The sequence below is a fragment of the Schistocerca piceifrons genome, chromosome 1 (genome assembly GCF_021461385.2).
Source record: "Schistocerca piceifrons isolate TAMUIC-IGC-003096 chromosome 1, iqSchPice1.1, whole genome shotgun sequence".
Taxonomy (NCBI): domain Eukaryota; kingdom Metazoa; phylum Arthropoda; class Insecta; order Orthoptera; family Acrididae; genus Schistocerca; species Schistocerca piceifrons.
The window spans coordinates 1253680023-1253694159 of NC_060138.1; the positions used below are offsets into that span (position 1 = coordinate 1253680023).

At 39.0% G+C, this 14137-nt stretch overlaps 1 protein-coding gene across 1 annotated transcript in view; it reads right to left on the reverse strand.

Annotated features, from left to right (window-relative positions):
• LOC124780266 (protein SPT2 homolog) overlaps positions 1–5499 on the reverse strand; it is a 29576-nt gene extending 24077 nt beyond the window's left edge. The window contains exon 1 of the mRNA XM_047253768.1: positions 5392–5499. Coding sequence (XP_047109724.1) covers positions 5392–5499 — 108 coding nt within the window. The remainder of the gene's footprint in view (positions 1–5391) is intronic.
• Positions 5500–14137: the final 8638 nt, after the last annotated feature.

A 14137-nucleotide genomic window follows, 5' to 3' on the forward strand; every position in this document is an offset into this window, starting at 1 on the left:
TCTCCAGCATCTCGGGCTGGAGTGCAACATCATGTGGGATGCAAGCAGCAATCTAGAGGGGATGCAAAAGAGGAAGGGGAAGGTGAAAGGATAGGAGTGTAGGGCTGGTGAGAGAGACAAACGCTGTCTGGTAGAGTATGCAGGGACTCCAACAGGTGCAGTGTCAGGAGACTGCAGGGCAGGGAGGTGGGGAAAAAGCAACAAAAAATGAGAGGAGCAGGAAAAGACAGTTGGATGCATTGGCAGAGGGCTGCAAATAAATAGGGTGGGTGATGAGAATGGGGAGGAGATGACAGGACATAGGGGGTGGAAACTGTTGGGTGGAGTGTGTGGGGACAGCATGTTACTAAGGTTGAGGCCAGGATAATTATGGAAGCAGAAAATGTATTTTAAGGATAATTCCCATCTGCACACTTCAGAAAAGCTGATGGTGGAGGGAAGGATCAAGATGGCTTGGGTAGTGAAGCAGTCATTGAAATCAACGTTGTTATGTTCAGCTGCATGTTGTGCCACAGGGTGGTCTACTATGCTCTTGGCCACAGTTTGGCGGTGACTGTTCATTCTGGTGGACAGCTGGTTGGTAGTCATACCAATATAAAAAGCTGCGCAATGATTGCAGCAGAGTTGGCAAATGACATGGCTGTTTCCACAGGTGGTCTGGCTCCTGATGGGGTAAGATAAGCCTGTGACAGGATTAGAATAGAAAGAGCTGTGTGGGTGGATTAGGAAGGTTTTGCATCTGGGTATGATCCTTGCAGCATGGGATTGGAACTTGAAGTGGCATGGGGATGGACTATGATGTTGTGGAGGTTGGGTGGGCAACAGAACTGTACTTTAGTAGGGGTGGGAAGAATCTCGGGTAGGATGTCCCTCATTTTAGGGCACGATGACAGGTAATCAAAGTGCTAGTGACGGATGTGGTTTGCTTGTTCCCATCCGCAGTCGTAATGGCTGACGAAGGGGACACTCCTTTGTGGCTGGTGGGAGGACTGGGTTGTGAGGGGAAAGGGCACTGAATTTCTGTTTGCGGACTAGGTCTGGGGGTTACTGCCTGTATGTGAAGTCCTTGGTGAAACCCTTTGCATATTGAGCAAGTGAGTTTTTGTCACTGCAGGTATGCCATTCCTGGGTAGCCAGGATATTTTGGTGTGAAAGGGATGACAGCTGTCACAATGCACGTACTGTCAGTGGTTGGTGGGCTCAATGTGGACAAAGGTGCAGATGGAGCCATCAGAGAGGAGGGGGTCAACATCTAGGAAGTTGGATTGCTAGGTTGAGGAGGACCATGTGAAACAAATGGGAGAGAAGGTTTTCAGGTTGGGACGGAACGAAGATAGGGTATTTTGGACCTGGTTCCAGATCATAAAGACATCATCAATGGACCTGCACCAGACTAGGGTTTGGTGTTTTGGGAGGCTAGGAAGGTCTCCTCTAGGCGGCCAGTAAAAAGGATGGCATAGGAGAGTGCCAAGTGAGTGCCTATGGCTGTTCCACAGATTTGTTTATATACTTTTGCTTCCAATGAGAAGTAGGTGTGGATTAGGATAAAGTTAGTAAGGTGTATGAGGGATGAGGCAGTGGGTTTGGAGTCTGAAGGATGTTGTGAAAGGTAGTGTTCAATAATGGTAAGACCATGGGGGCGTATAGGGAGGTGGCGTCAACAGTGATGAGTAGGGATCCAGGAGGTAAAGGGGTGGGGATGGTGGTGAGTTGATGAAGGAAGTGATTGGTGTCTGTGATTCGGGAGGCTAGACTACAGGCAACTGGTTGGAGGCATTGGTCAATGAGTGCCAAAATTCTTTTAGTGGGGCACAATAACCAGCCATCCACCTTCTACATGCTCCACAAAATCCACAAACCCAACAATCCTGAACGCCACATTGTGGCTGGTTATTGTGACCCCAATGAGAGAATTTCGGCACTCATTGAACCAAACCTTCACCCAACTGCCTGTAATCTGACCTCCCATGTCAAAGACACCAACTACTTCCTTCACTAACTCTCCACCATCCCCACGCCTTTGCCTCCTGGATCTCTACTTGTCACTGTTGATGCCACCTCCGTATACACCAACATCTCTGAGGTACATGGTCTTACTGCTGTTGAACACTACCTTTACCAATGTCCTTCAGACACCAAACACACTACCTCATTCCTCATACACCTTACTAATTTCATCCTAACCCATACCTAGTTCTAATTTGAAGGGAAGGTATATAGTAGTGTTCAATAATGGTAAGACCATGGGGGTGTATAGGGAGGTGGCGTCAACAGTGATGAGTAGGGATCCAGGAGGTAAAGGGGTGGGGATGGTGGTGAGTTGATGAAGGAAGTGATTGGTGTCTGTGATTCGGGAGGCTAGACTACAGGCAACTGGTTGGAGGCATTGGTCAATGAGTGCCAAAATTCTTTTAGTGGGGCACAATAACCAGCCATCCACCTTCTACATGCTCCCCAAAATCCACAAACCCAACAATCCTGAACGCCACATTGTGGCTGGTTATTGTGACCCCAATGAGAGAATTTCGGCACTCATTGAACCAAACCTTCACCCAACTGCCTGTAATCTGACCTCCCATGTCAAAGACACCAACTACTTCCTTCACTAACTCTCCACCATCCCCACGCCTTTGCCTCCTGGATCTCTACTTGTCACTGTTGATGCCACCTCCGTATACACCAACATCTCTGAGGTACATGGTCTTACTGCTGTTGAACACTACCTTTACCAATGTCCTTCAGACACCAAACACACTACCTCATTCCTCATACACCTTACTAATTTCATCCTAACCCATACCTAGTTCTAATTTGAAGGGAAGGTATATATACAAACCTGCAGCAGAGCCGTGGGCATCAACATGGAACACTCCTACGTCAACCTTTCTATGGACCGTTTAGAGGTGACATTCCGAGCCTCCAAAAACATCAAATCCCTAATGTGGTTCAAGTTCATTGATGATATCTTCATGATATGGACCCAGGGCCAAGACAACATATCTTTGTTCTTTCTCAACCTCACCACCTGTCCCATCCGCTTCATGTGGTCCTCCTCAACCCAGTGTGCCACATTCCTATACGTCAGATTCAGATTCAGATTCAGATTCTTTATTAGTCATTCAGCATTGTTACATGCAATAGACTTCGTCAGTTCACTTAACTTATTAATTTTACAAAAAAAATTTTTTACACATTTAAGTTGATATTAGGCATTTCTAAAAATTCTTCTAATGAATAGAATGGATTGGTTAACAAGAAGTTATGAACATTGTCTTTAAATAATTTGTCAGGTTTGATTGACCCATTTTTAGACAATTTGTTATATATTTTAATTGCCATATACTTATGACTATTGTTAGTTTTGGCTAATCTATTTTGTGGCAACAGCAGAGAAGTACACGTTCTTGTATAGTAGCCATGTCTTTCATTTGTTACACTTAAATTAGGTAGTTCAGCAAGTATGTAGTTAACACTGTCAAGAATATATAAATTAATTACTGTTAAAATTCTATATTTAGTGAACAATGGTTTACAATGTGTTCTATTATCTACCTTAGCCATTACTCTGATTGCTTTCTTCTGGATCACCATAATTTCATTTATTTTTCTGCTGTTTCCCCAGAGTATTAACCCATACCTTAAAACAGATTGAAAAAAGGCAAAGTATGCTGTCCTTACGTACTCAAATGTCACACAACACATCAGTCTCTTCAACAAATATATAACTCTTGACAACCTAACCACTATGTGATCTACATGAGAGTTCCATGTTAGACTGTTGTCAAGTACAATACCTAAAAACTTTGCCTTTTGTTTTTCTATTTTTGTAGACTTTGATAGACTGAACCACATATTCTGGGTCTTTTCCTCATTTAATAGCAGACCATTGGCATTAAACCATGATGTTGCATTTTCTTTTGCCAATTTCATATCACTTACAAGGTTATTAAGTACATGGTTTACAGATAGAAAAGTTGTGTCATCTGCATACATATATGTCTTTACATCTATATTTCCTGGTAAGTCATTTATGTGTACAAGGAAAAGAAGTGGTCCCAATTTAGATCCCTGTGGCACTCCATGTTGAACCTCGACTATGTTTGACAGATGACTTCCTGAACTCACCACCTGGTTCCTTTTATTGAGGTATGATTTGATGAGTTTTAAACTTTTATCACATATTCCATAGTACTCAAGTTTAGAGAGCAGAAGTGAGTGGTCAACACAGTCAAAAGCTTTGCTCAGATCACATAAGGTTATCTGTGCGTGCACATGGTCCTCAAATGCTGCTAGAATGTCTCTGACTAAGAGCTCTATGGCATGTATAGCTGACCTTCCTTTTCTGTAACCAAACTGTGATGCACTTAACATACCATTTAGTTCTAGGTACTCATACATCTGCTTATATATTATGCCTTCAAAGACTTTTCCTAGTACTGGAATTAGTGAAATTGGTCTGTAGTTTGCAGGATCTGATTTGACACCCTTCTTAAAGACTGGAGTTACCTTGGATAGTTTGAGAGGATCAGGAAAAAACCCTTCTATGAGACACAGGTTTATAGAATACGTTAATGGTGCTGCAATGTAATGTATGATTTCTTTCAATAGATTGTTTGACATATTAAAAATATCTGTACTGTATGAATTTTTCATTTCTTTGACTATTTTAAGAACTTCATGTTGGCATACCTCTCTGAAGTGTTTCAATGATGATCCGGCCCTATTATGATTTAGGTTTGCTCTCTTCAGATAATCTATATATGTTACATTCGGTTTACTGATCAGCTTTTTGATATCATCAGCACAGCTTACAAAATATTTATTGAATGTATCTGCTGGTATTGGGACTGTCTTGTCGAAGTTTCTGACTTCACCTTTAACAGTATTAATTACTGACCAGGCTGTTTTGCATTGGTTTTTACTATTTTTTATGAAATTTGTGTTGTATCTTAGTTTCGCTAATTGCAACTCTTTCTTATACAGTTTCTTAGTGATTTTTTCAAGATCCTTAATTTCATTAGAATTGTTTACTTTGGCAAGGCGCTTCAACAGCAGTAGCTTATTTTTTAGATTCTCCAGTTCTTTGGTGTACCAAAATTTACCTTTTCTTGTTTTATGGTATTTCTTTTGAACAAGATGGGCTTTTAAAATACCTGTTAAGTAATTGTGGAATGTTTCATAAACTGTTTGGGCACTGGAATCACAGTTTTGAAATAATTTGTCCCAGTTTGTTATGCTAAACTGGTTTGTTAGTTTTATGAGATTGTGTTTTGTTAATATTAAGGTATTAGATTTTGTTAACTTTTGTCCAGCCTTGCTCTCATCTCCTTTTATAAAATGTCTTAACTTTACTGTTAACATGGAGTGGTCTGAGAAAACAAACTCCTTTACCTTGGTGGAGTACATATCACGAGCACAGTTGACAAAAGCATTATCCAAGCACGCTTGTAGTCTTGTTGGTTCTGAATTTACATGATGGAAGTTGTGCTGCCTCAGCATATTCAGTAACTTATTTACACTGGGTTTGTTACATGTTACATCAAAGCTTGAATTAAAGTCTCCCCCCAATTACAGTTGACCACCTCCTCCTATCTGACGGCTCCATCAAAACCCCTATCCACATGAAACCCATCAACCACCAACAGTACCTGCATTTTGACAGCTGTCATCCCTTTCACTCCAAAAATCCCTCCCATCATATAGACTGGCTACCTGGGGATGGTGTACCTGCAGTGACAAAAACTCACTTGCCCAGTATGCTGAGGGTCTCACCAAGGACTTCACAGACAGGCATTATCTGCCAGACCTTGTTCACAAACAGATATCCCATGCCATTTCCCCTTACAGGCCCAATCCTCCCACCAACCAGCCACAAAGGAGTGTTCCCTTCACACAAAGGAGTGTCCCCTTCACACAAAGGAGTGTCCCTTCCATCACCCAGTACCACTCCAGACTAGAACAACTGAACCATATCCTTCGCCAGTGCTTTGATTACTTATCAACATGCTCCAAAATGAGGAAAATTCTACCTAATATACTCCCCCCCCCCCCCCCCCCAATAAAACGCTGTTCCGTCACTTATCCAACCTCCACAACATCCTAGTCCATCCCTATGCCAATCCCAATCGCTTGTCACAAGGATCATATCCCTGTTGGAGGCCCAAGTGCAAAACCTGTCCAACCCACCCACTCAGCACCTCCTATTCCAGTCCTGTCACAGGTGTATCCTACCCCACCAGGGGCCATGTCATCTGTGAACGCAGCCATGTCATTTACCAGTTCTGCTGCAATCGCTGCACAATGTTTTATATTGGTATAACTACCAACCAGCTGTCCATCAGGTTGAACGGTCACCACCAAACTGTGGCCAAGAGCAAAGTAGACCACCCTCTGGCACAACATGCAGCTGAACATAACACACTTGATTTCAATGGCTGCTACAGTACCCAAGCCATATGGGTCCTTTCCTCCTTACAATACATTTTTCCACTTCTGTAATGATCATGGCCTCAATCTTAATAACATGCTGTCCCCACACACTTCACCCAATGGTTTCCACCCCTTATGTCCTATCATCTCCTCCCCATTCTCATCTCCTCCCCGTTCTCATCTCCCACCATGTTTATTAGCAGCCCATTACCAATGCATCTGCCTGTCTTTCCCTTTCTCATTTTTCCCCATTTTTCCCCACCTCCCTGCCACACAACCACCTGACACTACACCTGTTGGAGTCTAGTCCCTGCACACTCCACCAGACAATGTTTGTCTCTTTCCCCAACCACACACTACTATTTCTTCTCCTTCTCCTTACCCTTCCCCACGCCTTCCTTGCATCCCATGTATTGTGGCATTCCAGCCCAATATGTGTGTGTGTGTGTGTGTGTGTGTGTGTGTGTGTGTGTGTGTGTGTGTGTGTGTGTGTGTGTGTGTGTGTGTTTGTTTTTACTGACGAAGCCTATGGCCGAAAGCTACAAGTAAGTATCTTTTAATCCTGCCTGCCTGTAACTTGATGTGTCATCTTTATAGTAAGTAACAATCTATCTTTTCCCATATTGTTAAAATTCACGGAAAATGAGGAATAGAAATAATGAATGCAATAACACAGATGAAAATATAAAATGATAAACAGAAGAAGTTAAATCAAAGTTAACACACAAAAATAATTAAAATCACACATACAAAAATTAAAATTGAGTGATAAGAGGTTAAAATGGGAGCACATAAAAAAGTTAATATGATGACTGAAATGACACAGATAAATCAAAATAAAAAAAATTAGGTTGAAACAAATCAATTGAATAAAAAGAATGACAATCATTTCTATAAAGATTAAAAAATAAAAATTTGAAGGTACCTGTCAGGAGTGAAATCCACAATCTTCAGCCCGTCAGGAAAGGAAATAACCACTACACTACACTGTTGCTCTGAATAAAACCATCATAATCAGGCTCTAGAACGTGCTGTGTAACTCTTTTACATTGATTACTCATAAACAAGGGCTCACTTGGGTAAAGAGCTGCAGATTGTGATACATCACCGTAAAAAGTGCTTGGAGGAATGGTAATTTGTTTAAAGACTGTTTTCTTAATGGATTTGTTCCAGCTGTTACAAAATACTCGAAATCAAAAACCTAGCACCCCATGCAACTGTACTGCTAGACAATGCCCCAAGCCACCCCTCTAATTCTGAAGTTCAACAAGGTGACATAAAAGCTGGGTCATTCCATGCCAAGTGGTCTAGAGGCTCCCACATGACCCTCACGGATTTTGATGAAATTTTGTATGAACATTCACACATGTTCTCAATGAACACTGGTGAAGCTTCAGTTTAAGAAATTCAATACTTTCGGAGATACAGTCACTTGTTTAAGACCATAGCACAGCTTTCTATAGTGCGTCCTTGAATTTTCAGCAACTTTGAGATGAGATATCTCTGTAAGTATTTGCATGAAAGAAACAAAACTTGGCCATCTTATACAACTTTTAGAGCTCTTTAAAGTAAAATATTAAGTAAAGGATTTCTGAGCAATTTTCATATAGATAATTTGAGGCAAAGTTGGGCGAAAAAATTGCTGTTTTTAAAAAAATGCGAACTTTAGTTTTTTATATCTCCAAAAGTAATTGTGGGATCTACATGACACTTTGCACACTATCACTCACTCACCAACACAAGATCTTAGAATATAAAATTTCATTCTCCTATTGCTTTCCATTATTTCACAAATCTAGGGTAAAGTTGACGATTTTTCAAAAAGTGCTAAAAATGGGTATTTTTAGTCAAATTTTTCAAACAAGTGTTTTCTCCAAACTCTTCTAAACTATGGTCATTAGAAAGAGCATATTCTAAACTATCTATAAAAGTGGATTTGGTTTTGCAATACAAGCATATAAGGCACTAAAAAGTAGCATCTTCAAAGAGGCGCACTGTAAGTTTGAACACATTTTTCTGGCACTCAAATTATACCTGAAATCTTTTATTTTGCCTTATATATGTTTATTAATGTCTGGGATAAGTGAAATAAGAAGTCCTGATGAACAGGACCTAGCTTAAGTCCGAATAGCAAAAGAATAAAAATAAAAACAATGTTATTTTTTAATTGTCACCCCCCCCACTCTCTCTCTCTCTCTCTCTCTCTCTCTCTCTCTCTCTCTCTCTCTCTCTCTCCCCCTCTCCCTCTCTCTCTCTCTCTCTCTCTCACACACACACACACACACACACACACACACACACACACACACACACAATTATTATTAAGAATGAATGTAAATCGTAAAATTTATTTGCATAATCATCTAATTATTAGTTGACTGTTTAATGAACAACACCAGCTTACTGATGGAAAAGAAGTGTATAAATGAGTTGCTATGGTCCATGGTGGCTTAACCACTGCTAGTTTCATTTCACCTGAGAAAACCAGCATTCCCATTGCCATCGGGGCCACACCCGATAGCTTAGCAACAACAGCCACAGGTGGGTTTCTTTATCACTGGATCCCAAGCCTGATAAGGGTTTCTTTACACAATTTCCCAAGCCTGATAGTAAAATTATTTAAGTGCCCTGTGTAAAATTAGAAGGCACTCTTGGGTTCCTTAGATTGTTTCCTCTAACCTATTTCAATTTTTGATATGCTACATTAATTTTCTGATGAATATCAAGAGGAATGGTGTATTGCCGACCAGACGAATTTACTGATGGAGCTGGAACAACTGCAATAATGTGGTGTTCTGGAACCCAGCACTTGTCACTTCCTGGTGGCCAATAAAATGAATTTGCTGGACCATGTGGGTGCATAAAGTTTATTAACGCATCCCTTTGCTCTGTGGAGGTCTCACAGATATTCCCAATCCACCACACGTTTTCATAACAAATTTTAAGAGAGGTTAGAACTGAGACAAACCTTCAGTTTGAGAAAGAAATCAAAAAACATAATTCCAGCTTATTACATCAACATAAACAGCCATTGGTTAAGAATTTTCAACTGTCAGCAGATATTTTAACTCCACCCAATTTTAAGTCAGTCAATGTGAAATGTCAGCTATCTTTATTGCATCAAAATATTCGAGGACTGAGAAATAAAATTAATGAATTAACTATCTGCATAGATGAATTAGAGTCTTCAAACCCAGCTGACATAATCTGCCTCTCTGAACATCATGTGACCACTGGTATAGAACTTTTAAGTGTTACAGGGTTTAGGTTAGCATCTCATTTTTGTAGATCAGAAATGGAGAAAGGAGGAGTTGCCACATTCATCAGGAACTGTCATAAATTTAAGAACATAGACATTCATAAATTTTGCCTAGAACAGCATATGGAAGCATGTGCAACAGAATTAGATTTTCACAAAAAATCTTTCATAATATTAAGTGTATATCGAGCACCTGCAGGTAACTTTAATCTGTTTGTAAACCACCTTGAAGCTGTACTGGCCCATTTAACAACCAAAAACAAAGAAATAGTGGTTGCTGGTGATTTCAATGTAGATTTCCTTAAAGACTCTCCCAATAAGAACCTATTTGAGTTAGTAACACTATCATTCAACTTAATTCCCACAGTAAAGTTCCCCACTAGGATAACCACTTGCTCACAAACAGCCATTGATAATATCTTTATAGAAAAGTCAAATGAACAAAATTATATTACAAAACCAATAGTCAATGGCCTCTCAGACCATGACATGCAGTTCCTTCTGTTAAATGTTAATACTGAACAGGATATAAAATATGTTAAATCTGAGCTCAAGAGGGTAATCAGTAAGCCAAAAATTGATTATTTTAGGACACTCCTCAGAGACATTCACTGGACTGATGTTTACAGTGTTCATGGCATGAATGAAAAATATAACATTTTTGCTAATAAAGTGCTTACCTTATTTGAACACTGCTTTCCCCCAAAACTTACCAAGGTTAGAGCAAAGTCTACAAAGAAGCCATGGATTACTCGAGGAATAGGGGTATCTTGTAAAACAAAAAGAAAACTGTATCTGTCAATCCGAAACATTTCCAATGTTGATGCTATAGCACATTATAAGAAATACTGCAAAATATTAAAGACTGTAATACGGATGTCAAAGCAAATATATTACAAGGAAAAGATAGTCATATCAGATAACAAAATAAAGACAATATGGGATATAGTGAAGGAGGAGACCGGTAGAACCAGACATGAAGAGGAACAAATAGCATTAAGAGTAAATGATGCATTGGTGACAGATGTGTATAGTGTTGCAGAACTTTTTAACAAACATTTTATAACTGTTACTGAAAAGATGGGGTTGTCAGGTTCGGTAGATGTTGCTATGGATTACCTTAGACCAGACATTTCAAGTAACTTCCATAATATGAATTTGACCCTCACTACCCCAACAGAAATAACGTCCATCATAAAATCTTTAAAATCAAAAACATCTAGTGGGTATGATGAAATATCAACAAAGTTAATTAAAGAATGTGATTCTGAGCTAAGTAACATATTAAGCTATCTGTGTAACCAGTCATTTATCAGTGGAATATTTCCCGAATGGCTGAAATATGCTGAAGTTAAGCCACTGTTTAAGAAGGGAGATAAAGAAATAGCATCAAATTTCCGTCCAATTTCACTGTTGCCAGCCTTCTCAAAAATTTTCGAAAAAGTAATGTACAGTCGTCTTTATAACCATCTTATCTCAAATAACATACTGTCAAAGTCACAGTTTGGATTTCTAAAAGGTTCTGATATTGAGAAGGCTATCTACACTTACAGTGAAAATGTACTTAATTCATTAGACAAAAAATTGCAGGCAACTGGTATATTTTGTGATCTGTCAAAGGCATTTGACTGTGTAAATCACAATATCCTTTTAAGTAAACTAGAATATTATAGTGTAACAGGAAATGCTGCAAAATGGTTCAAATCTTATATCTCTGGCAGGAAACAAAGGGTGTTATTAGGAAAGAGACATGTATCAAGCTATCAGGCATCATCCAACTGGGAACTAATTACATGTGGGGTCCCACAAGGTTCCATTTTGGGGCCCTTACTTTTTCTTGTGTATATCAATGACCTTTCATCAGTAACATTACCAGATGCCAAGTTTGTTTTGTTTGCTGATGATACAAACATTGCAATAAATAGCAAATCAAGTGTAGTCTTAGAAAGATCAGCCAATAAAATATTTGTGGACATTAATCACTGGTTCCTAGCCAATTCTTTGTCACTAAACTTTGAAAAAACACACTACATGCAGTTCAGAACTTGTAAGGGGTGTCCCAAGAGTATATGTCTAACACATGATGACAAGAAGATAGAAGAAGTGGACAGTGTTAAATTCTTGGGATTACAGCTTGATAATAAATTCAATTGGGAGGAGCACACCACAGAACTGCTGAAGCGTCTTAACAAATCTCTGTTTGCAATGCGAATTTTGTCAGACGTAGGGGATATAAAAATGAAAAAGCTGGCATACTATGCTTACTTTCATTCCATAATGTCATATGGGATTATTTTCTGGGGTAATTCATCAAGCCAAGCTAAAGTTTTCCGGGCACAAAAACGTGCAGTAAGAATTATATGTGGTGTGAACTCAAGAACATCCTGCAGAAGCCTGTTTAGGGAACTAGGGATACTAACTACAGCTTCCCAATATATTTATTCGTTAATGAAATTTGTCATTAAAAATATATCACTTTTTCAAACCAACAGCTCAATTCATGGAATCAATACTAGAAATAAGAATAATCTTCACAAGGATTTAAAGTCACTTAGTCTTGTACAAAAAGGTGTGCATTATTCAGGAACACACATTTTCAATAACTTGCCAGCAGCCATAAAAAGCTTAACAACCAATGAAATTCAGTTTAAGAGAAGCCTAAAGGATTTATTGGTGGCCAACTCCTTCTACTCCATTGATGAATTTCTTAGGAAAACCAACTGATTTGTATATAAGTACAACATAACTTCTGCACAATTTCAGTGCAGTAATGTGTTCACTGAAAATTTGTGTGTGTGTGTGTGTGTGTGTGTGTGTGTGTGTGTGTGTGTGTGTGCTTGTGTGTGTGTAAGTGTGTAAGTATAATCTAACTTCTGCACCATTTCAGTGCAGTAATGTGTTCATTGTAAATAAGTATTACAGTAGTTGTATTACATGTTTCTTACCTTATAAATAAATAAAAAACTTTTTTATTTTAAATTCAGTGCAATAGTATTTGTAAAATGACTCTTAGTGTTCATTAAAAAATGACGATCATTCCACTTGGGACCTGTGGAATGGTACATTAGCTTATTTGTTTTAGTTGTAAATATTTGTCATGTATTGTTGTTTTTCTGACATGTTCCACATCCTGGAGGACCTCCTCACTACGGATCAATTGGAATGAAAGTAAATCTAATCTAATCTAATCTAATCATAGAGGCATGAAATATATTGTCCTGATTGGAGAGCAGACATTAATACGCCTCTTTCATTACTGTGACCCATTTTAGCTAGAAAAGATGAACAATCATTTGAAACTCTGCTGACCTGAATTGTTGTTTCATCAATAGGTAAAAAGTGATGATTTTCTCTAGTGCCTGCTACAGTTTGTCCAAGTTTAAAACTCTCTTCTTGTGACACAATATTTTTTTCAATTTCATCTTTACTGACGAAAATAAATGTAATTCCATTAATGTTATAAGACCAGAAGTGAAACAGATCCGGGGGGGGGGGGGGAATTTGTCCATTAAGTTGCCGTTGGAAGCTTGCTCTTGCTACTGACCGCTTTGTTGTACCTCCAATCCCATCACAAGGTGATTTCCCGTGACTAGTAGCAAAAAAATTCCATTCGACTGTCATTCCAAAATCACTCTTATGATAGCATAAATTTAGGAAATTCTTGAAATTTTTATATTGAGCACTGGACCCATCACTGAAATCATGAATGTGGGATATCTGTGCAAACCGTGCTTTTATATATTTGATGAGCTCCTTGATAAAAGCGTGAACTGTAATAGTGTCATGCCGCAAACTATCACTGATAATGCAAAAACTTAAAGATTGTACTTTCTCATTTTGACGGAAGTAGATAACAAATGGATGAATTGTTGCTTGACTATTGTCCCAGTGGAAGCCTTGCACAGCATCCTGAATGATAAAAGAATAATTTTCTGCAAAAACCATCAGGACAACAAGCTCTTCATCTTTATGATGACATTTAAGGCCTTTAAGATGCAAGCTTTGATGCTTGGCAATGTAATGATGGCATGACAGACTCCATATTTTATTTTTTACATCTGCAATAAATTCATCCACTACCATTTACTTCGAGTCCAGTGTGGCCCGATTGGTATGTATCCATTGCTTAAACACAATAACTTCCTGTGGCTCATGATCTAGGAAATAGCTGGCAATTTCAGATGCTATAGCTTTGGGCCCAGGGCACCTTTCACAGCGATGTAGCATGCACTGTTTAGAGTTCAAACTGCAAACTGCCTTGCTGAGAAACTCCTTATAATTTTCACTTATACCAGCTCCGCTAAGCATAAGCTTAACATTTTGGTGAATTGCACAGACGCAAACTGCATGCATTCCAGCTGATCCTACTGTTACACACCATTTGGGTCTAAGTTCACAAAACTTTGAGAACCTTATTTCTGGACCATTTATATTCTTATAGATAACATA